Source organism: Lepisosteus platostomus, chromosome 1 (genome assembly GCF_059453375.1).
Source record: "Lepisosteus platostomus isolate fLepPlt1 chromosome 1, fLepPlt1.hap1, whole genome shotgun sequence".
NCBI lineage: Eukaryota > Metazoa > Chordata > Actinopteri > Semionotiformes > Lepisosteidae > Lepisosteus > Lepisosteus platostomus.
The window spans coordinates 67,190,849-67,212,534 of NC_142611.1; the positions used below are offsets into that span (position 1 = coordinate 67,190,849).

The 21,686-nt window shown below is 46.3% G+C and overlaps 1 protein-coding gene and 1 long non-coding RNA gene across 4 annotated transcripts in view; both read right to left on the minus strand.

Moving 5' to 3' along the window:
• asic1b (acid sensing ion channel subunit 1b) overlaps positions 1-2,518 on the minus strand; it is a 175,572-nt gene extending 173,054 nt beyond the window's left edge. Inside the window, exon 1 of one of the 3 annotated variants that reach the window (XM_088633760.1) lies at positions 12-2,518. In XM_088633760.1, the coding sequence (XP_088489886.1) occupies positions 12-373 (362 nt within the window). In that variant the 5' untranslated portion in view covers positions 374-2,518. The remainder of the gene's footprint in view (positions 1-11) is intronic. The other 2 variants (XM_088633761.1, XM_088633763.1) reach the window with 2 other exon arrangements.
• Positions 2,519-4,800: 2,282 nt separating this feature from the next.
• On the minus strand, positions 4,801-10,322 carry LOC148678538 (uncharacterized). The gene is made up of 4 exons (XR_015925745.1): positions 10,183-10,322; positions 7,582-7,661; positions 7,364-7,451; positions 4,801-6,439 (listed from the first exon to the last, which is right to left on the minus strand). It is a non-coding gene; the product is annotated as an uncharacterized LOC148678538 (long non-coding RNA).
• Positions 10,323-21,686: the final 11,364 nt, after the last annotated feature.

Sequence of the window (21,686 nt, forward strand, 5' to 3'; positions counted from 1 at the left end):
CTATTACCCACCCGCGGTTGAAGAGGGCCAGCAGCTCCCCGGCGTGGTAGAGGTCGTTGCGCGTCACCCGGCCGAAGCGGAACGCGTTCAGGTTGCAGAAGGTGACGGCGGGAAACACCATGAGCTGCGCCGTCACCTCGTCCAGCTTGGTGACGTGCGGGTAGGCGAAGTAGTACTGGACGCGGTCCACGCACACGCAGATCAGAAAGGCGAGCGAGCCCAGGAAGAAGACCACCCACAGGCAGCGCTTGACACAGATCCTCTCGTAGGTGAAGATGTGAGCCACGCCGTGCAGCGTGGAGGTGCTGGCGAAAACTTCGACAGGAGCGGGGCGGCCGGGATCCTCCTCCTCGGGCTCGACCTTGATATCCATGGTCAACACACACGGCGGCGGCGGTGACCCCCCCTCGCTCGACTGATAACCCCGGGAAAACGCAGCGAGGCGCCCCTACTTTGTTTATTGTAAAGCTCACACCCTTGAACGCAGCGCACGGAGTTGTCCCGTCTTTCACCCAGCGCCTTGACTCAAATAATGAATGACAATTAAGGGGACTTGGAAGTCGAAGAAAACGATTTACGTTGTTCAATGTTACACACTGTTATTAATGCAGACGCAACTGGTGCCATTCGCACCCCGCTCTACAGAACTGCCATTGTGTAGTACGGAGCTCCGCGCCTCCTCCCTCTCTCGGTGCCGCCTCCCCCTCTGATGGAGCGCAGTGGGCGGTACGCTATTTTCAGAGCCTCTGATTAAGAAAAAAAGACCTGCTGATCTGTCCTACATTACAGGAAAAGAATATGTTTTTTTTTCTGTATGAAAAGCGTGTTGTGTTTAGGAAATTCAAGTATTTTAAACGTTTAATTAGGAAGTAAAAAACTCAAAGCGGACACAAAGATTCTAAGCTGATCACCAGGGAGGAAAATCACCAGTTTTTCGCGCATAAAAAGTAGTTATTAACTATTTAAACCTGTTTTTATAGCTTTTAAAGTCATGCAATGTCTAAGTTGAGCAGGAACGCATCGTTTTATCTTATGTTTTTATTTCTTTTTTAAAATTGGAAAAGAAAATCGTTTGCCCAGCCTTTGAGATGTCATAAAACAGGCGCTGTGCAAAGTCAAAGTCGTCTCCGTGCTTGCATTGGAAATCCCATAGTTAACGGCCGACACGAAATAAACCCCACTATTAAGAAGGCCCCAGCCCCCTAAAAAATATCTGACGGAGAATGTTTGGCAAACGCATGCTTCTGTATCCGCGCTAAGCCATGAGAAGTCCCCCTTGACGCAAAAGGCTGCCGTTTAGGTTTCGAGGTCCTCAGCGAGTGCCCACGCGTGTTCCGACGTCTTTCTGTAGAGCACTTGTCTCGCAGCAGCACAACTTGCTTCGCATTTCCCAGCGCTCTGGGGACACCAGAGCCGGAGAATCCGTGGGGTGGCTGTGACAAAGCACAGCGCAGACAGTCCGGTAAACGATCAACTCCCTAGCGAGATGATAAATGCGACCAAAAGCCGACAGTCGGCAACGTGTTTGCGTGCACACAGGTGATCGGAACAAAACTCCGCGCCGCCACCCCTCCCTCCTAAATTAAAGAAAAAACTAAGCCGAGCTTCTTTCTTTAAGCGCGCTGACCGACAACCACGGTAGGTCGAGACTTTGTACCGGAGTATTTTGTTGTTGTTGTTGTTTTTTCACGGCAGCTGGAACAGCCGCAGCCCCGAGCGCCGGGGAGCCATCCAGCCCGCCCCTCCTCGCGCCGGCACGACACGGGCGCAGAGCCGCACGGACCGGAGCGGGAGCGCGAGACCGGCGCAACTCCAGTCCCCCAGCGGCTGGTTTCGGATGCAAGAGTTCTCTCCCGCAGCAAGCGCCGCTGGAGCCGTGCCCACGCCGGCGAGGACCCACGAAACGCCAGAGGAATAACAACAACAAAAAAATACCCCAAAACAATCTCACAGCATCGTCCAGTTTCAGGCTCGGGGGCGCAGGGATGAACGAATTATCCAAGTACCAAAAACGCCGGAGCACATCAGTCCTGGAGTAGCATCCGTCTCCAATATGCCGAAACGGGGAGATGCTGTCTCTCCTGCAATCCTAGACTGTCTTCAGCTCGGTTCGGCAGGTGGCCTTTGGTATTCCCTAAGTGCGGGGGCGGCTGACGGCGCGCCGGGACGGAGGTTCTGGTTCGGATAAGTCGGGTTTGTGGCGTCACGCTTCCCAAGAAGAAGGGGGGAGAGAAGAAGACTAGGGAGGAGGGAGGGAGAGCGCCGCGCCGCTCCAGCTGCCCGCCGCCTGGCTCGCTTGCGGTGATGTTCGTCAGAGAGGGGGAGAGAAAGAGAGAGGGAGAGAGGGGGCCGCGCTGGGTGCTGATGCTGAAACCGCTTCCAACGTAAAAAGGATCCGTGAATCTCACAAGCCGCGGGCGCACGACAGCAACCCACGGCCACTCACGAACGCGAAGGCTCTTTTCTCTGGTGAGGTTTCGAGAGCTTTTGACAAACACGTCTACATCAAACGGAGCAGGAAACGGACATGCGGGACCCCCCTTCGCACACACACAGTACACCCCTGAACACACACACACACGCGTGGCCTTTTAATTGTTTTTACCGCGGGGCAAGCCTTCACTCTGGAACGCCACGCATTTGCAGGTGAACGTGTGTATAAAGACCAACACCTGCTCGGTTTACAGGCAAAGTTAATCGCCCGCTGCGACCCCCCTCCACGTTGTCTCACTCACGATGTATTAATTTCCCTAAGTACTGAAGACCTCTCCCAGGGCACATGTAGTAACGGATCGATAAAAAAAGGATCCCGGACCGATCGTTACTGGCACAGGTTTTGTGTTTCAGATCGATTCTCCAAATAATCCGCTCTCTCGGGAACAAATGCACCCTTTTAAATAGATACAGTGCATGCGGCTTCAAAGATAATGCTATCATTTTAATCATAATTAGTCATTTGTTTGAAGAACAAAATTTTAACTGGGTAGCAGACTTGCTCAGTTTAAACATCTCTACTTTATACTGTATAAGAAATTCTTAGATAAGAGCCAAGCGCTCATCCCAAATGGACTGATCTTCTAGGTGTATGTACATTCTAAACCTTCCCTATGTCAGGAATATCAAAATAAAGAATTCATGTTAGAATATGTCTTAGGACTATCAGATTCTACAGCAAGACTCAATCCATCCCCTTTGTTACTGCTTTATCCAGTAGCAGGGTTGCAGGGGGGATCTGGAGCCTATCCCAGCAGGAGAGAGTCTTTATTATCCCTGGGGGGGCAAGTTTTTTACAGCAGCAGTGTTTTACATCATCAACATATTTACACAGGAGGTCAAGTGTTGTGTAATGATACGGCTACAGGTATGAATGAGAACTTGCATCTGTTGGTTTTGGAGTTGGGGAGTCGGTATCTGCGCTCTGATGGGAGTAACTGGAAGTTATTAAACGAAGATCACTTTATTGGCCATATACAATGTCTTGCATTAGGAATTTGTTTTGTCACATACCCCAGCTTGCTCTCCATGAGACACACAGGCACGGGGAGAGAGAAGGTTGGGGTCAGAGCACAGGGTCAGCCACTGTACAGCACCCCTGGAGCAGCTGGGGTTAAGGGCCTTGCACAGGGGCCCAACGGAGTAGGATTCCTCTGCTGATGCAATTCTCTGGAATTTGAACCGGCAACCTTCCAGCCACAGGCATAGATCCTTATCCACAGTGCCACCACTCCGCCCCACCAAGGGAAGGATCGTCACAGGTGGATTTTGCTCTTTTCGCAAAACACGTGACTGATTGATGGTGGAGAGGGCTGGAAAATCAGCACCAATGACCTTCTGACATTTTCACTAGGCTGCCCTGCTGCTTTTCGCCTCTCAGATTCAGGTTGCCAAAGTAGTCTACTGCAGGACACACGCACTGCAGATATATACACACTCACACCAGGACCAGGTTTCCCAGAAGCCCATTAACCCACCAGTACGCCTTTCACCTGTGGCAGGAAACTGGAGCACCTGGTAGAAACCCACTCAAATACGAGGGGGACATGCAAACTCCACACAGACAGCACCCAGGTCCAGAAATGAACCCAGGGCCCTGGCGCTGTGAGGCAGCAATGTTAAACACTGCGCCACCATGCCACCCTCACACCTAGACCCCATTTAATAAATAATAAAAAGCAATTTCACAAGCACAACATACCTTTATCAACTAAATTAATTTGAATAATTACCGTCCACCTGATATGCACAAATGGTTGTGTGTAAATTACCTTATGCATCATAGGAAATCTAGTTGGCTAGAAAAATTATTATATATAAATTGAGGTAGAGTTATAGTCAAAAGTATCTGGGTAGTAAAACTAAAATAAGCAAATAAAGCTACTTCTGTAAAAATCCACATTGCTATTGACAGGAACTAATCAGAAATGCAGTGTTATTATATTATAACTACCATTTATTTGCTTAGTAGGCGACTTCCTCCAGGGCAACTTGCAAAACTGACAATACTACTCAAGTAAATATGAAAAAAACATTCAAATACAGTAGAAAAAAATGTCAGACAAAACCGATAAAAGCAGTCAGGCAGGTGGGCGTGCAGATTTGCACTGCAGTCCATTGAGCGATGAGCAACATGCAGGTAAGGAATCGCAGACTGCAGTACAGAAGGAATCCCACTGAGCTGAGTGCATTAGGAGCTGGGGGGGAAAGTTAAGATCATCTGTGAACTCGCCGGCCTCTCACATCGGTCACAAACAAGGCGAACCGTCGGAGCACCGCAGAGCCCGTGTGTTACACCGCGGAAAACCAGGGACTGAGACACATTCCACAGACGTCTGCTCTTGACTGCGCAGAACTCATAACTGACACAGAATGGCCAAACCCTCCACGGCACCCAAGTGTCGTAAAGAGCTAACCCCCAAAACCCAAAGCGAAGCGTCGTGAACCCCAAACGGACACTGTGTGCGACCTAGCACTGTGCACGGTTCTCCTAGGGTAAACCTCGGCCATTGGAAAGGGTTTCATGATCATACTGTACCTCTCTGAGCGAGGCTGCTGTTTAGCTTACACACCCTGGAAGATTAGCTTTAACAAACAACGAAAGCACAGAACAAACGGATAACTTCCTCTGCCACGGTTCAGCAGAGGACACGAAATAACACACCCAGTCGCAGGAATCAGGCTCGGCACAGCTCGGCACCACAAGACACTCTCATCATTTGTATTCCGGATATATTCCCTAAGACGGGACACATACTGTACAGACGGTTGAGGACCGCTCGCCCATTCGTGAACTCTGCCTTTTCAATTTTAGACATCATTGAAGATGCGCTTTGATCGCCAACCTTTTTCTTTTTGGTGAACGGAGTTCCATTACGCCTGCTAGTGTAGCTCCACGCTCAGGCTGGCCCTGCGATAATGTTTTTTATATGCCACTCCACGGTCCACATTAAGGGGCCGCAGAGTGGTTCAAGGAAGAGAGAGCGATGAGACCGAATTCACAAGCGAGGGAGCCATGCCAGGGGAGTTTTTCCCTGCGTCGAGTGAAACAGGGAAATTAAGTCATGCATCGATTTTGTAGCGTGTTGAAAGGCAAAGCAGGAGAAAAGAGGCTGTGGGACTGGGGCAGGTGCCCGAGAGAAGTCACACGAGGAAGCAGCCATGGCAGCGGGACCCAAGAGGTCGCGGGGTCTGACCTCTCTCGCGGATGTGAGGAAAGCACCTTTTGTTTCTCAAAGTTCACAACAGTGAGTGATGGGATTTTGCAACTTGACTGAGGTTTGTTATCCTGCCTTTGCTTTCGATATGTGGTTTCAATACATACAACACACTTTTTATGTTAAATTTGAATCCCAAGCTTTAAAAACATCTATAACACTGTACACTATTCAGTACCATTAAAGATATTTTTTTTCCATTTAGCAACTAAACTTCCAAAGGAGCATGATGGCCCAAAGGCCCTATCAGGTAAAACCACAGAAAAGATATAGAAATACCATGACCATTTGACAGTGGTATATTTTCATAAGGGTTACGTCCCATTTCTCAAGTCATCCCAGCTCTGCAAAGAGGTACTGGCTGGTTTTACTGGGGGGAGCTGTCCTGCCAGCATCTACATTTCCATCCAGGGGAGTCTGGTTCTCTTTGCTTGCCAAGTGGTACAGAAGCTGGACTGTGATCCTGAGGTATTCTTACAATTTTGGAAGCTGGAGGCTGGGGTATAGGGTACACTGGTCAGTAGGATCCTGTTACCACCGGATAATCCTGTTACCAGCCTGATCTTGTCAGATCTCAGAGGCTAAGCAAGACTGGGCCAAGTCAGAACTGGGATGGGAGACCTCTCAGGAAAACCATTACAGCCACAACTTGGTTGTTGGTGGGCTAGAAGGTGGTCCAGTTCCCTTCTCCAAATCCATGGTGTCCAGGGACGCTGCTGAGAGAGGTCCTGTGGATGAGAAGTTACGCTGAAATCCAGACTCCTTGGTTGTTAAAGCTCAGGTGGCACTTTGTGTCACGAGCCAGAGCAGGGGTGTTAACCCCAGCCGTCTTGGCAAAGTTCCACCTTGGGCTTGCACCCTGCTACGCGGAAGTTCTCCATTAACTCAACGTGTCATGTCTAGCTTGTCAACCTGAAGCCCTGTGTAGAGGGTCTGCTGGCACATCATGGCTGCCACTGGCTGTGCCACAGCATGTTTACAAATTGGCTATGTCTGGAAACAGATTACTGCCTCAAGGCAAAGCAGATGGATCCATACTAAAGCCCATGAGCCGCAGGCACTTGTGTAAGACACACTGGATACATCACACGTGTTACCTTATTCTGCGAAAAAACCTATTAGGCAGAAAAGTGTAAAGTTGTATCAAGCAAAGATTTTCTGCTTCATCAGTGCCGTTTGTAAAAGAGCCCATAGAAGAAAACCTGAATGTGGGACCCCTTAAATATGGGACTTATTTCTTTCACTAGAACAGGAAAGACTTTTCAGCCTGGGATGAATTTGAATCCGAGAATCCGGAACTCCAGAGTTACAAAGGGAGAGCAGTCTCATCCCAACGAACACCTCGGAATAGCTTGTTTTTTTTAAGAAAATGACCAATTGAAATTGTCAACAGGTGTAACATACAGAGTAAAAGCGCAGAAGAAGAGAGCTTCCAATCTCCACAATGCACAAACTCCCCCCCCAACCCCTTATCTCTCCCCTGGTACTCCTAAAGAATGTGCTTGCAGCTCCTCGGGAACAGACAATGATGAATGTGCACACAGTTTAACTCTGCCTGTCAGGACTGGGGAAGCAGGCAGAAGGGCTGTATAGCTACTCATGTACAGTATAGCCCCTACCCACTCTCTGAATACGCTTGATGTAGCACTTACTGGAGTGACTGAAATTAGAAGGCTGCTGGTTGAGCAGGTTGGACAGATGGACTATTAGTTTTAATGAGGTCCTGCTGGGTGCTGGCAACTGGAAGGAGAGAGAAGAGAGAACTGCATGCCAGATCAGTGGAGACAAGATTTGGGTAACTGGGCAGCTCCGCATTGCACCCTGGGATAGACAGAAGGGTCAGACAGACATTTAAAACCTGATATCCTACACAAAGCGTCAGGATATTTCCTCCATCTGCGACATCCGGTTGCATTGTCAGTACAGTCAATGTCATGGCAGCTTCCAGACCTTCAACAGGAAAGCGGATAATGAGACTTTGATACTTGCGTGCGAAAGATAAATCTCCACTCTCGGTGGACGTGGCAAATGTGCAAGCACTGCCTGTCCAAGGAAAGCTGGCAGGGCACTTGAAAAATTCCCTTTTAAGCTCTCCCAAGCAGACACATCCTTTGCGAAAACAAATAACAACTGGTGTGTATAATTGAGCAGAACACAAACACATTTGTAATGCAGATAAACTGGATGTGCTGTCAGTGATAGTAAAGATCTATGGATCACGGTAACCCCATTCTAACACAAGCAATTACCACTGACCACACGCCTGATGGATGGAATCATGTGGAAGAGTGATCTCAAGATGGGGTCACTCATGATCCAGTTCCTACCGTAGTGACCCTGTAACCTGCAGCACACTCGGAGGAATCCCAGCATTTAAGCAAATAAAAAAAAAGAAGTAAAATCATTTTAATGTGACTGGGTGTTAGTTCCAGGAATTCCTAGACACCAGTCAGACGTACCCTTATAAAACCTGACAGAGGCATAATTTTGGTAAAGATTCAGTGCAGAGGAGGAAAGCTGTGAAATCACAGTGGAGTACAGAGAAGTATGGAAAATCGTGATACAAAATGTGGGATTGCATTACAAAGGCATGGTTAAACCATGCAAGAACTGTGCAAAAACTGTGCAAAATGGTAAGCTTTGACACTTCGATTAGAGAGGCTACACCACTCGTGCCCAGTATTTGCACATCGGGATTCCCTGCCGTCTGGCTGCACATAGTGAAATCCAATCACATGCACAGTGTCACATCCTCGCATGGGAGCTTAAACGTTTCAGACGCCTGGAGGTGATTTATAGTCCTCTGGTGTGGGAATCTTTTCACAGCAATCTTTAATGATGATCCTTTACTGATGGGTACTGATGAGGAAGCCAAAACGATAAAAAAAACACCTCACAGGCAGCAGGCAGGGTGCCGTTTTCAGTCCTTGCATTATTCTGTGTCTGCCTGATGAAATCTGCTCTCGCCCCTGCATCACTCTATGTGACAGAGCTTTTATCTAATGCGGCGAGCAGGTGGAAAGAGAAAACAGGACAAACTGTGTGCCTGGAAGGGTCCTTCACTGTTATTATTACTACTTTAAGGTTTGTCCGCTTTAATGTTTTCTGCTATCACAGCTCTCAATGTAACAGCCGAAGCTGTAACCTGTACATCATTCCCACAATTCGTGCAGGATTGTTTTCCAGCTGACAACGGCACCCTATCCATGCTGCCAAGCTGCTGTACGGATTGTTGACAAAAAGCAGTCGAACTACTGCAAGCTGCTGATTGTGCACTAGACACGTCCAACGTACACTGGACATTAGCCTGGCCACAAGAAACAATGAGCTGCTGCACCATGAATTTCAATGAGTTGGCGCATTTTGGCCCGACATTCTTTAATTAGCGATACAAAGGAACATGATATTTCACTCTGTAATATCTAAAAAAGACCATCTGCTTCTCCCTGCTTATTAATATTTAAGCGAATATTTTTCTTATGTAAAATTCAAATTTATCTTTTATAGTTTTTATTATGTGCCTCTTGGCTTATTATAGCTTGTACTGCTGTATTGCTCAGTGGCACACACTGTTTAGGCTCTGGGTTTGAACGTGCAATTCAGAAACCCCTCTCAGCAGCCAAGCTGTACAGCTCAAACGGGTATCAGATGAGCATAGATCCCCTAAAGTGGGCTCTTGACCTCTAACCTAAAGGACCTCTAACCTGTTCACCTGAACAGCCTCATTTCAGAGTCCTGTTCCACTCTCCCCCTCTGAAGTCCATAGCAACCTCAGCAAGTAAATGATCAGGGGTGTCATTTCACAAATATTTTGAGAATCGGGAGTGGCAAGGATTAGTGGATCCCCTAAAAATCACTTCCCTGGTACTCAAATTGTCAGACCTCCCTCCCTCAAAATCCTCCTACCTCTAAGTAACTTGTATCTAACACGGGGCAGTGCGGTGGCTCTGTGGCAAAGGATCTGCGCCTGTGGCTAGAAGGTTGCAGAATCGTATCCCGTGGCCGGCAGAGGAATCCTACCTGGTTGGGCCCCTGAGCAAGGCCCTTAACCCCAACTGCTCCAGGGGCGCAGTATAAATGGCTGACTCTGCGCTCTGACCCCAAGCTTCTCTCTCCTATGTGTGTCTCGTGGAGAGCAAGTTGGGGTATGCGAAAAGACAAATTCCTAATACAAGACATTGTAGATGGTGATCTTATCAATAGTGATCTTATCTTCCATCTCACATTGGGCCTTAAGGAGGGCTTAAATAACACCTGTGGCACTGGACTGGAGTCACAGTGAGTCACAGAACAGTGATGTGGGATTTGGACACCCATCTTAGAGACAACTCTGAACACCCACGCTGTGTCACCTGAACAGGTCAGCTCACTGATGTAAGAGATCTGATTGTTTGTGAGAGCCCCAGGTGAGTGATGTTTCCAAACACTGCTAACAGTCCTCTTACAAACTCTAAGACACACACACACAAACTTGGCAGGGCAGTTTGCCTATGCTGAAACACCAGTTCGGTTGGCAGAGGTCAGCTTTCCACACAAGCGTGTGATCAATATCAGTCACTGTCAGGGGGATTTCAGCTGAAGATCCCCCGACTCCTTGACCTTCCTCTTAACAGCCGTGTGAGACGTTGCTCCAGTCAGGTGGTTTAATTCAACCCCAGCAGCTGAGTCCCAGAACTGCCATAGATGAAGAAATGAGCAAAGAAATGAGCCCCTGCCAATCCTGATTGTCCTTCAAGAGGAAGTTGTTACCAGCACATACTCATTCAAGGGGAAGCGCAAACCCTTCATTATTCCTGATCCACTTTCATAAACCCCAGAGCGACACAACAGCTATTTTACACTGAGACTTCAAAGGCAAGTCTTTGTATTAGTAATCTGCATTTCTATTCAAGGCGGTAGACACAACTTTGCACAACCTTCTCAAAGAATGAAAAAGTCCCCACGATAAAATGGTAGTCTTCTTTGATTCTTTTTGTTTTTTTATTGCATCTGCTGTCGAAAACGGTAATGGTACAGTATGTAGTCAGTAAAACCGACATTTCCTATGCAACATCTACTCTGCTCTTGGTGCAATACTCTACATGATAAAAGTAGTGATAAAAGAAGTGTTAAAACTAAAACACAAAAATAATTATGGTAGCAGTAGAGTGCAACTCCCTTGTTTTGAACAGAGCCGAATATGTTCCAAGCACCTCACTTTTCCCATGCAGAAAAGGCTTGTCCATGTTTTTCTTGAGATCAAACACAAGTAAGAACAGGGTGCACTTTAGTCCATCCATCCGTTTGCTAACTGCCTGGCAAGCAAGGGGAGCAGGGCAGGGTACGCTCAGGGCAGGACGCCAGTGCACCGCAGGGCAGATGCACAGACGTGCCCACACTCACACCAGGGCCAATTGTTCCAAGAGTCATTAACCTACCAGTTTGTTTCTGGACGGTGGGAGGAAGAAACTGGAGCACCCAGAGGAAACCTACATGAACATGGGGAGAACATACAAGCTCCACGTAGACAGCGCCCCACAAATTGAACCCAGGGCCCCAGCGCTGCAAGCCAGCAAGGCTGACTACTGGGCCTGTGTCACTCGATCTGTAGAAATAAATATCATCAATGAATAACTGCACAGAAATTAAAAAATAATAAAAATACATGTTGATTGAATGCTTTACATTGCAAAGGATCCCAAAGCACCTTAGATGTGAGTGGGGGCCAAGTTCAAGAACAAGACCAGCCTGTGAGATGCAAAGCAGCGAGGTGTTGAAGGCTAAGTCCCATCTGTAGAAAACAAAATCCTCTTGACTCTGGAAACATTTCATATCTGACAGTATGCATGACGAACTGTGCCACATTACAAAAAAACGGCTTCTTGCCATTTATTTAATAAGGCATGTTCCTGTTGAACAGGAAAAAGAAAATCAGCCAGGGAATGATAGAAGAAAAAGAAAAGTAGATCCCATTTTCTGCGACTGAACAGCAGAAAATAATGAAAGCTGAAGAGTGGTGAATCGAGAAGTTACTAAATTATTAAAGAAATAACTCATGAGAAATTTGCGCTTCCCTAATTCAGGACAAGCTCTTTACAAAAGGACTCGGAGTGTTAATCCCCCACACAAATATCACTATAGTTGGCCCTGCATTTGTGTTAACCGAGTATGTACAGATACACAGACTTCCAAACTATACAGTATACACTGTATGCACACATAATTCTCCATATACATTTCCATGTGCTTTACACACGTACAGTATATGCATGGCAGGACAGTGGTTCAGAGCTGCCTCTCAGCACGTGGACTCTGGCTTCAATTCCTGGGGTCCTGTCTGTGTGGAGTTTGTATGTTCTCCTCACGTTCACATGGGTCTCCTCCCACAGCCCAGAAACATGCTGGTACTGTAGGTTAATTAGCTTCTGGAAACACTGGCCCCAATGTCAGCGTGTGTGTCTGTGTGTGCCCTGCGATAAACGGGTCGTCCCATCCCAGGTGTACCTCGCCTTGCGCCCATTGCTTGCTGGGATATGTTCCATCTCCCTTACACTGAAGGTGTGTATACATGTATATTTATGTACTTACTATTTATATTTAAATGTATTATATGAGCTCACAAGATGCAAATCATAGATTAAAAAACCTCCCCGTCTTCAGAAATATTTGCTTCGCTGAGAAAAAGGAAGCCCAGACAAGCAGAATCCACTGCCTCAGGATATTTGCTTTGCCTCCTGGGGAATTTAAAAGGGAGTTTATTCACTTCTTTTTACTAATTTATTTGGCCGACGATTTTATCCACAGAGACCTACATTTGCGCACATCTATAGAGTGGGATGTTTTACTGGAGCAATTCAGGTGATACTGTACATCTCCTTCGTGGGTACAACGGTGCCCTCTCACCTGGGATTCAAACCCACAACCTTTAAACCACAGTTCTGGCCCCAGACGTTTAGAGTTCCAAAAAGTTTCAGCTCCTCGCCTGCGTGTTTGACATTAATAAGTGGTGATTCCGAGTGCCACAGAACATCTGTCACAGAGCAGGAGCCATATGTCTTGCTGGGCTCCTAATTTCAAAATGTAATCAAAATAAATAAAAATCTCCACCCGCCCCTATGTCCTGGCAAACCGCTCTCTACTCCTCTGGCTATTTAACCCCTTCTTGAAAGAAAGTGGTATCCACTTCCAGCAACATCCATTCTTTGACACAAACAAGTCTTTTTTATCTCGCACGCTTGGAATTAAGACCTAGGGATCGAGGATCGAGAACCTTAAGGGTTAAAATCGATGGGTCATCTCGTCCCTGTAGAAGCGTGTACGCAGGCCCAGCCCGGCATACATTAGGATACAATTAGATACAAGCGTGGCAAGTGGCAAGACAAACACATCATTTTGCTAACTGGTAATGATGTGTGAAAGGCTGTTCAAATAAAAAGACACAGAAATATCACTAGATTCTCTCTAGCTTCCTTTACAAACCGTCCTGTGGTGTTGTGATTCTTAATGTTCTTTTTCCCTTTTTGGGAAACACTCTGCAGTTGTTTTTGTGACAATCAGAGATGCCACAGACTACCTGCATTTCTCCTAGATTTTTCTACTCAAATGCATTCAGATCCACTGTACTGTTTGCCATTTTATGGAGCTGCCCTCCTCTCTAAATTAGCCAAAAGTTTTCAGCATTCAGAGTGACTGGGATTTAACTCATTACTGGTGTGGAACATATGTCAGGAACTTCAGGGGTTTGAATGAAACAAGATCCACTATCGTTCTCTGAGCAACATCAATTCCATGACATACTGTAGGTGGCAGAACTCACTCCAGCCCCACTGCAGCCAGTGACCTAAGAGACTTCAGCCTGCAGCTCATCCCTCGCTGAGAGGGTCTGTAGCCGCATTACAAGGAGGATCCTCGATGCTGCTGCAGCATTGCTGAGATTTTAGATGGGTCTGTCAGTGGCTGAGGCCGCTTGCTGTTGCTGAGACTGCAAAGGCTGCCATAGATCTTTCAGAATCCAGGCTGAGACAGGCCAATCTATCCCAGCTCCCACCACCGCCTGAAACTCCGTGCCCAGAATCGAGAGTCAACATTAGAGGAGAAAACAGCTGCTCCTCAAAACCTAGCCAATTCTGTGCTTTTATACTCTGTGCTGCTGCATTTCCTGAATATCTTCCTGACTAGGAGGATTTGATCACATGTTCTGATAAGAAGCAGGCAGATCCAAAGTCACACGTTGACTGTTCGGACAATACATCCCCGGCAGGGCTCAGACAGCGTTAGGTTACAATAATAAAGGAAACTGCTGTCTGGTGTTATCTTTATTTAACACAGCACCATAGTGAAACAGCACAAAAATGTGGGGAACAGCTTGTTTTGTTTACACATTCAGGTGTTTTGACATTAGGCTGCTATTCCAGCACCCTGTTTTTGCTGCTGAGCTATGAAGTGTGCTTGAAATCTCTAGACGGAAAGCTCTATATAAATTTGAGAACAATCATTACTGCCACTCCCATTACTATTTTTTATGCAAGCAACGGTACTTCTCTTTCCAGTCACTCCTCAAATCCTTAGAACCCCATAACGAGATTGCACCCTCTCACTGGAACTGGAGAAGGACTTGAAATTTAATATGCAGTTTTTAAAAAGAAATCCTTCTGGGTGACATGGAACCCACCTGTGCAATTAAAAACCTCCTGAGAGTTTGGTGTTCTGCATGAGGGAGGTCTCGGCAGGGCGCAGATATATGCTTCCTGCTTCCCCCTAATCAAAGCCAGCCTGTCTGTTCCAGCTCTCGTTAGTGTTACTCTGCTCTTCACAGAATTGGAGGCAGCCAAGAGAGCTCATGAAACCTTATTTTGTCAAAAGTGCCTCGAGTGCAGCTCATCCCAGCGTCTGAGGACGGGGCTGCGAGACTGAGCTAATGTTTAAGAGGCTCTTATTTAAGAGGACACGCAATTTATGTGCTGTGCGTGGGTGTGTCTGTTATCGTTAGGTTAAAAAAAAGCAGACTGCATCTGCATGACAAATGTGCTTACTTCATAATCAGCTCCGTCATTGGTGTACTCAGTAACTGCTGTGCAAAATGATTGACTTGACCAAGTAGCAAGGCAATCCTGACCTTGAAGTTTGGCTCTTCAGAGGTTAGATAAATTATAATGTAAACCCTGATAATGAAGAAGGTTTTGGGGTCGCTTGACAAAGCTAAGCAATAACAGCGCTATTGTCCTGCTACAGCTAGTATCCAATTGTATCAAAACTGGCAACACAGTAGCGCAGTGGTGAGCATTGCTACCTTACAGTGCTGGGGCTCAATTCCAGACCTGGGGTGCTGTCTGTGGGGAGTTTATATGTGCATGGGTGCACCTCCGGGTGCTCTGGTTTCTTCCTATATACTGGTAGGTTAATTGGATTCTGGGAGAATTGACCCTGATACGAGTTTGTCTGTACCCTGTGACGGACTGGTGTCCTATCCAGGGTGTACCCTGCCTTGTGCCTGTTGCTAGCCAGGATGGGCTCCACCTGTGTTGCATAGGTAAGAATGGGGACCCACCAGCTCTGGGTCTTTGGACTTTATGAGGAAACCGGAGCACCCACAGCCAAATTGGTGGTTCCACAGCCAGCACCGGTGGCCCACCTGACACTGACTTTATTTAGTTTTTTTTCTTGTTCTGAGCACATGCACGCTGTCGAGTGAAACTTGTCAAAAGCCATTCAACTGCTTGCTCAACCTCCCCCCTGCTGGAAGGTGGAAAGTCCCGATTTACTTTAGGTGGTACCAATGGAATAAATGAGCAAGACTGTTGCGGTTCCCGATTCGCCAGAGAAGCGGCTTGATCATATTCTTGGATCGATAATCATCTTCCATTCAGCCGAGCACACTGGACCACATGGCCTAAGTCAATTCCTAACCTTTCTGCAGCTCCTATTATGCCGTCTTCACCCCTTCCCATGACTCAGTCTACAGCTTGCGTGCCTCTTTTGACAGCCAGGCCATTAAGCAAACGTCTGTCTCTCACAGGCCGAGCAAAGCACGCAGCCCTGACCTTTATGCCTGGCTCAGACATTGCTGTTTCCTCTCCAGCCGCTTTATGGCTTGAGCCACGAGGCCCTCTAGTCAAAAACAGGCCAGATTTCTCCTCTGCTCTCTTACATGTGCTTTTGTGCCCTTGTGTGTCTCAGCACTGGTCTTTCCGTGCTTCAGGCCGGCCTGGAGGTGCGCGACCAGTCGAAAAGAGCTATTCACCCCTCGCATCCATCAGCGACAGTGTGTGGACGTCCAGGAGCATCTTCACCAGATGTCGATACCGCCTACAACACCATGACAGTTTCATCTTATACATCAAGAGCCCTGTAACACATAGGCAGCTTACTTTACAACAAAATCAAACACACGGGTTGTGAACAGAGGTTAAATCCGGTCAGGCAGCCTTGCCGGGAGCTCCCTGGTCCTCGGCCCTTGCACATGAAGGTCACTGGCTGTACAAGAGTGATTATGACGCAGGGACGGTTGAACCTTAAAACATTTCTGCCACATGAGCATCTATTTTTACGTCACTGCCAGCAAGGTAGCTAAAGGCCATGTTAAAAAAAGGGAAAAAGGCAAATATGACACATTCTGAACCTGGAAGGCTAAGCTAGGAGTAGAGATCAGGCTGCTGCCTACTGAGACATGATAACAAAAATCTCTCTTACAAATATTATTACAACAGGGTTAATAAGGTGAACCCATTACACTTGTTTTTTTTTACTTGTTAAACACTTCTGTGATATTTGTTTCCAACCATTTTTTATTCTACAATATTCCTCCAAAACCTACAGATTCTTGTGCTCAGTACTAATAGTAATGCATAGATGCCAAAGTGCAGGGCACCTGGACCACAGATTTAACGTTAAATAGGAGATTGATACCAATATCAGAAAAAGCTGAAAAACATATAAATCAATTGCTTTTCAGAAAATCACTAAATGTTACAAAAACAAATATGTGTAAACGGAGTATAATTACAATATACTGTAGGTCGCAAAAGCAATATTTCTGCCTATTGCCTCTCAGTGTAAATACTGTATACTGTATAATATACACAGTTACAAGTACTGACGCCCTTGATGCCAACAATGTTATTCATTAACTTATGAAGGATAAATAAAAGTTAATATTTCTTGTTCAACTAATTACTAAACAAACTTTGTTCTGGTAAAGTAGTACTTAAGATATAGGCATTATTATCAATTTACGCGTCATGCTTTCATCCAAACCAGCTTACATTTCTAACCCATTTACACAGCTGGAGATATGACAGGAAGACACGAGGCATCTGAGTGAAGGCAGCGAAGAACCCACAGTCCTGCAGTTACAAATCCAGCTCTCTGACAACTTCTCCATGCTGCCACCTCTGGTAGAAACGCCGCTGTATACGGCTGAGCTGGTCAGAGAACACTGCTGCCATCCTCACTACAGCCCACCAGCGCTTTCACTTCCTGACACAGTTAAGGAAGTGGGGGATGAGCAAGACAACACTCACCAATTTTTACCGTAATACCATTGAGAGTGTTCTGACCAGTGGTATTACGGTGTGGAATGGTGGAGCCACAGTACAGGACAGAAAAGCCATAGAGAGGGGTGTGAGGTCCGCGCAGAAAATCACTGTGACCGAGCTACCCTCCATCGACCCGATATATCTCGACCGCTGCCACAGCCGGGCTCGAGCTATACTTCGGGACCCAATTCACCCTGGCCACGATCTGTTTTCACCCCTGGGCTCGGGTAGGAGGTATCAGTATCAGAACACTGACCAATAGAATCAAAAACGGTTTCTTCCCCCAAGCAGTCCACATCTTAAACAGCTCAAATCAGTACCTGCATGTTAAGGTACTGCACTGTTTGCACTATGTCCTGTCTTGGCTGTATTATAACGTCTATTGTCTAAATGTATTGTCCATGTCTGTTTGTCATTTGTGCCTATTTTTTTCTCTAATGTTACTGGATACAGCTGAACGAGTAAGCATTCCAATACACTTGTTGTATATGGCAAATACAGACATCTTGAATCTTGAATCTACAGAAGTCTCCACACTTGCAAACGGTCCCATAAGAAGAGGACCAGCCGTTGCCTGGAGGCAGGGGTCCGCAGGACTGATTTTGGTTTAGACCGTGGAACTGTACAAAAGGTCAAAAGGCACAGTGAGAGGAGAAACGACCCCTTCAGAAGACTTGCACGGGCCGATTACATGAGCTGTAAAATCCACTGTGATTGCAGGACCCGAATACCTTTTAGGAGAAATTGCAGTATTAAGGTGTTTGATTGCTGGTAAGCGGGGAGATTGTGAAATAGTAGCTGGGTCGCTAATGCCTTTAATGGCATGTGCTGTTAAAGATGTGTGTAACTTATACCTCAGGCCACAGGTTGGGTGACTTTCGGGCTGGGAAAGTGAGATTTGATTTTAAAAGGACAGAAGTAAGAAAACAAGAGTTATTTTTTTTCTCCCGCTCTTTGATGGCAATGCAGTCTGGACTACAAATTCATGAGTCATTTTGCTCAAAATTCATTTAATCTGTACAATGAATATTAGCTTCTTGCTGTGCATTTACTGGGTTTATTGGAAATATCATTTCTTTTGCATTGCAAAGTTTGCTTTTACAGCCGAGAACAAAGGTTGTCTTCTTTGAGAAGATTGGGCGCTCACAGAAAACGCTCCCATTCATACTGGTATGATTACCAATGTGAATATGAATATATTCTGCTACAGATGAAAACTGCACCCAGAACCTGTGCTTTATCACATACTGTACACACAGGGCTATTGTGTAAAGTGCTTGAGACTGCAACTTTGCAACTTTGAAGCAATGTAGAAATGTCAAAATAAGTGAAAATATTTATTTCAACAGCTTTCTAAACATAGTCACAATAGGTTTTATATATATATATCAGAGCTCGGTGCAGTAAGCAAGCAGATGGACTGAAATTTTGAATTTAAAATAAAAACTTTCCTCATACTGTGTCCCACCTTAAAACTGAGATATTTTAAACACATCAAAGAATTAAAAAGCTCTTCTACATCCTTCTACATCTGGGACAGTCATGTCTGCATATCCACGGTTATTGTTTGCTTTAAATATAAAGCAGGGATTTCTAAATAGAAGCTGGTCTGAGTACAGCAAATTAGATGCTGAAGCACAGCTGGACCACAAACCTGGACTGGTAGGTGGGGAGATCACAGAGCAAATCAGGGGTCCCCAGTCCTTGGCCCCTACATCACCAGACTTTCTAAGTCTCTTTAAATTATGACAAGTCATGGAGAATGGTGACACTTAACAAACTCTATTTCCCATGATTCTGCTCTTGAGCTGCTGGGGTGAAGGGTGCTGGAAAACACACGGGATAGCTTCTCCCCTAACTGTCAATACAGCTGTCTGTGCCAATGTGAAGAACTTGAAGGTCTCTTACCGAGTTTTCTGTTCTTTAAGTTAACTGTGCTAAGATCACTGTGCTGGGAAAGAGAGCATCCGCTGAGTCTGAGGAGACCTGAGCAGGGATAAACAATGAAGACAGAACAGATTCATAAACAGCATTAGAGGAGATAATGCCCGAGGCTGTAAATGAACTGGAAATTAGCTGCAATTAATACAAGTCATTAGCAGATTGTGACTCGTGTATCTTTTGACTGAGCACACAGTGATCAAGATTGCAAAGAGCAACCTTACCGTCATTCGTTCCACTTAGGCAGGGCTCCACAGCAACACGGCAAGTTTCTTTCCTTTTCATACATTCAGCATGGGCACCTTTGCGTCAGATCAACCGGTCGTCTGCAGAGGACAGCTGCAGTACCTCTATAAGAGCTGATAATCAGCATTTATTATTAAAAAAAGCATGCCTATGTGATTATGGGAAATTCCAGTGAATGGAATCATGTCAGCAGCCATATCACCCTACAGCTCACAGCTGGCAGCCCACTGAAGCTCACCAGGTGTGGTCAGTACCTAGATGGGAGACCTCCTGGTAAAACTAAGGTTGCTGCTGGAAGAGGTGTTAGTGGGGCCAGCAGGGGGCGCTCACCCTGCGGTCTGTGTGGGTCCTAATGTCCCAGTATAGTGACAGGGACACTATACTGTAAAAAGGCACCGTCCTTCGGATGAAACGTAAAATCAAGGTCCTGACTCTCTGTGGTCATTAAAAATCCCAGGGCGTTTCTCGAAAAGAGTAGGGGTGTAACCCCGGCTTCCTGGCCCAATTTCCCATTGGCCCTTACCAATCATGGCCTCCTAATAATCCCCATCTCTGAACTGTCTTCATCACTCTGTTCTCCTCCCCACTGATAGCAGGTGTGTGGTGAGAGTACTGTGTGGGAGTCCCCATTACCTGTAAAGTGCTTTGAGTGGAGTGTCCAGAAAAGTGCTATATAAGTGTAAGAAATTAGTATCATTATGTCACATACTAGAAGTGGGGATGAGGGCAACCCAGGCACTGGTTTGGAGAGGTCACGGAAGTATATGTGGAGGTCATGTACGTTGCGAAAAATTGTCCACACAGTAAGTAAAGACTGGCGTGGGCCCCAGCTGCAGTTTTCAAGAGCCTTGGGAGTTCTCTGTCTATATTTTATCTTTGTTAAATTAACATTGCTTGCTCTACCTTGCCGACTGTAAGAGCCGTGCTGATGGATGAACTGCATGGTCCCTTTCTCTCGAAATGTCATTCTTATTTTTACGGGAACGCAGCCCAACAATGAAAAGAAGAGCGCGCCAGTGAGAGCTCGCAGAAGCTCTCGCTTGTGCAGTGTGAGAGCACGGCAGGAGCCGTCTGAACGGAAAAAATCAGTAGCTTTTAAAAACCCCACTGTCCCTGGTGGTGGTGGGGGGGGGGAGGCTGGCAGTGAAGTAGAGGCATGCTTGGTCTGTTCAGTCTGTTAGCCAGCTCTCTCAAGAGGAAATATCCTGGAGAGCTATCGATTGGGACACACGCCCCCAGGCTGCTGCCTCTCACTGCGAGTTTCTGGAGCATGAAGAACTGCAGAAACAGGGCAGAAGACTGAGCCTTTGCCGGCCATGCCAAAGGTGCAAGGTGCCAGATTTTCTGCTCTCCAATGAGCTATTAGCACCAGGATTGAAAACAAATCAAACCCACTCACTCCTCCAGCAAACCTGTCCCTTGGTGTGACTGATGGTGAACCTGGCCGCCTCACTTTTCAAACCGTCCTGTTGCTACACATCAGTTGCGTGATATGACAAAAGCATTTGTCAGCTAAGGCAATGTGAAAAGAAATAGCTAAGAAACAGATATTTTCTTTTCTAAACAGGTATGTATAGAGGAGGTAGGAGAGAACTTACACATACTTTGAATTAAAACCGAAGGCATTGAAAGATTTAAAGCTGAAGGTTAACTAAATTGCTATGCATATACTGTACATTACCTGCTGCCTGATCAAATGTAATAGCCAACATGTAAATCTATATTTGGTGCTGAGAAGAACTGATCAGGCAGTCATATATTAAAAAGATGTAAAATCCAATAGTTAGGGGTCAGCGATTTGGAGACATACTCATATTCAGGGAGACTTGTGACTGAATCCTATCCGTATATCCATCACACCTGAGAGAAACGGGTTAAATTTCAGGATAGTACAATAACTGCCTGGAAGTAAGTAAAAAAGCTATTTAACTTTCTCCCTGGGTGCCTCGGGCTATGCTGTGGGAAAGCCTTGCACAGATATTGATTCAGCCCAGCCCCGCAGTTTGGAAAGCCTCCTGGGCTCCTGTGTCTTATCAGTTTTATTTTGCTCATCTGAAAATATCCTGCACCAAGAGCTAGTGCTCAATTTCCTCCCCTTCTGCGAGCTGCGCATTTTTGTTCAGCGTAACAATCAGGTGTAGATTATTTGTTCCACAGGAATGACGTAACCCTCCGGCAGGTACTGTTTGAGGCTCTGGCGATGGAGCTGACATCATGCCACCCTTACCCCAATGATTTATGGGTCATGGTCCATAAATCCAGACTGCAGAGCAAT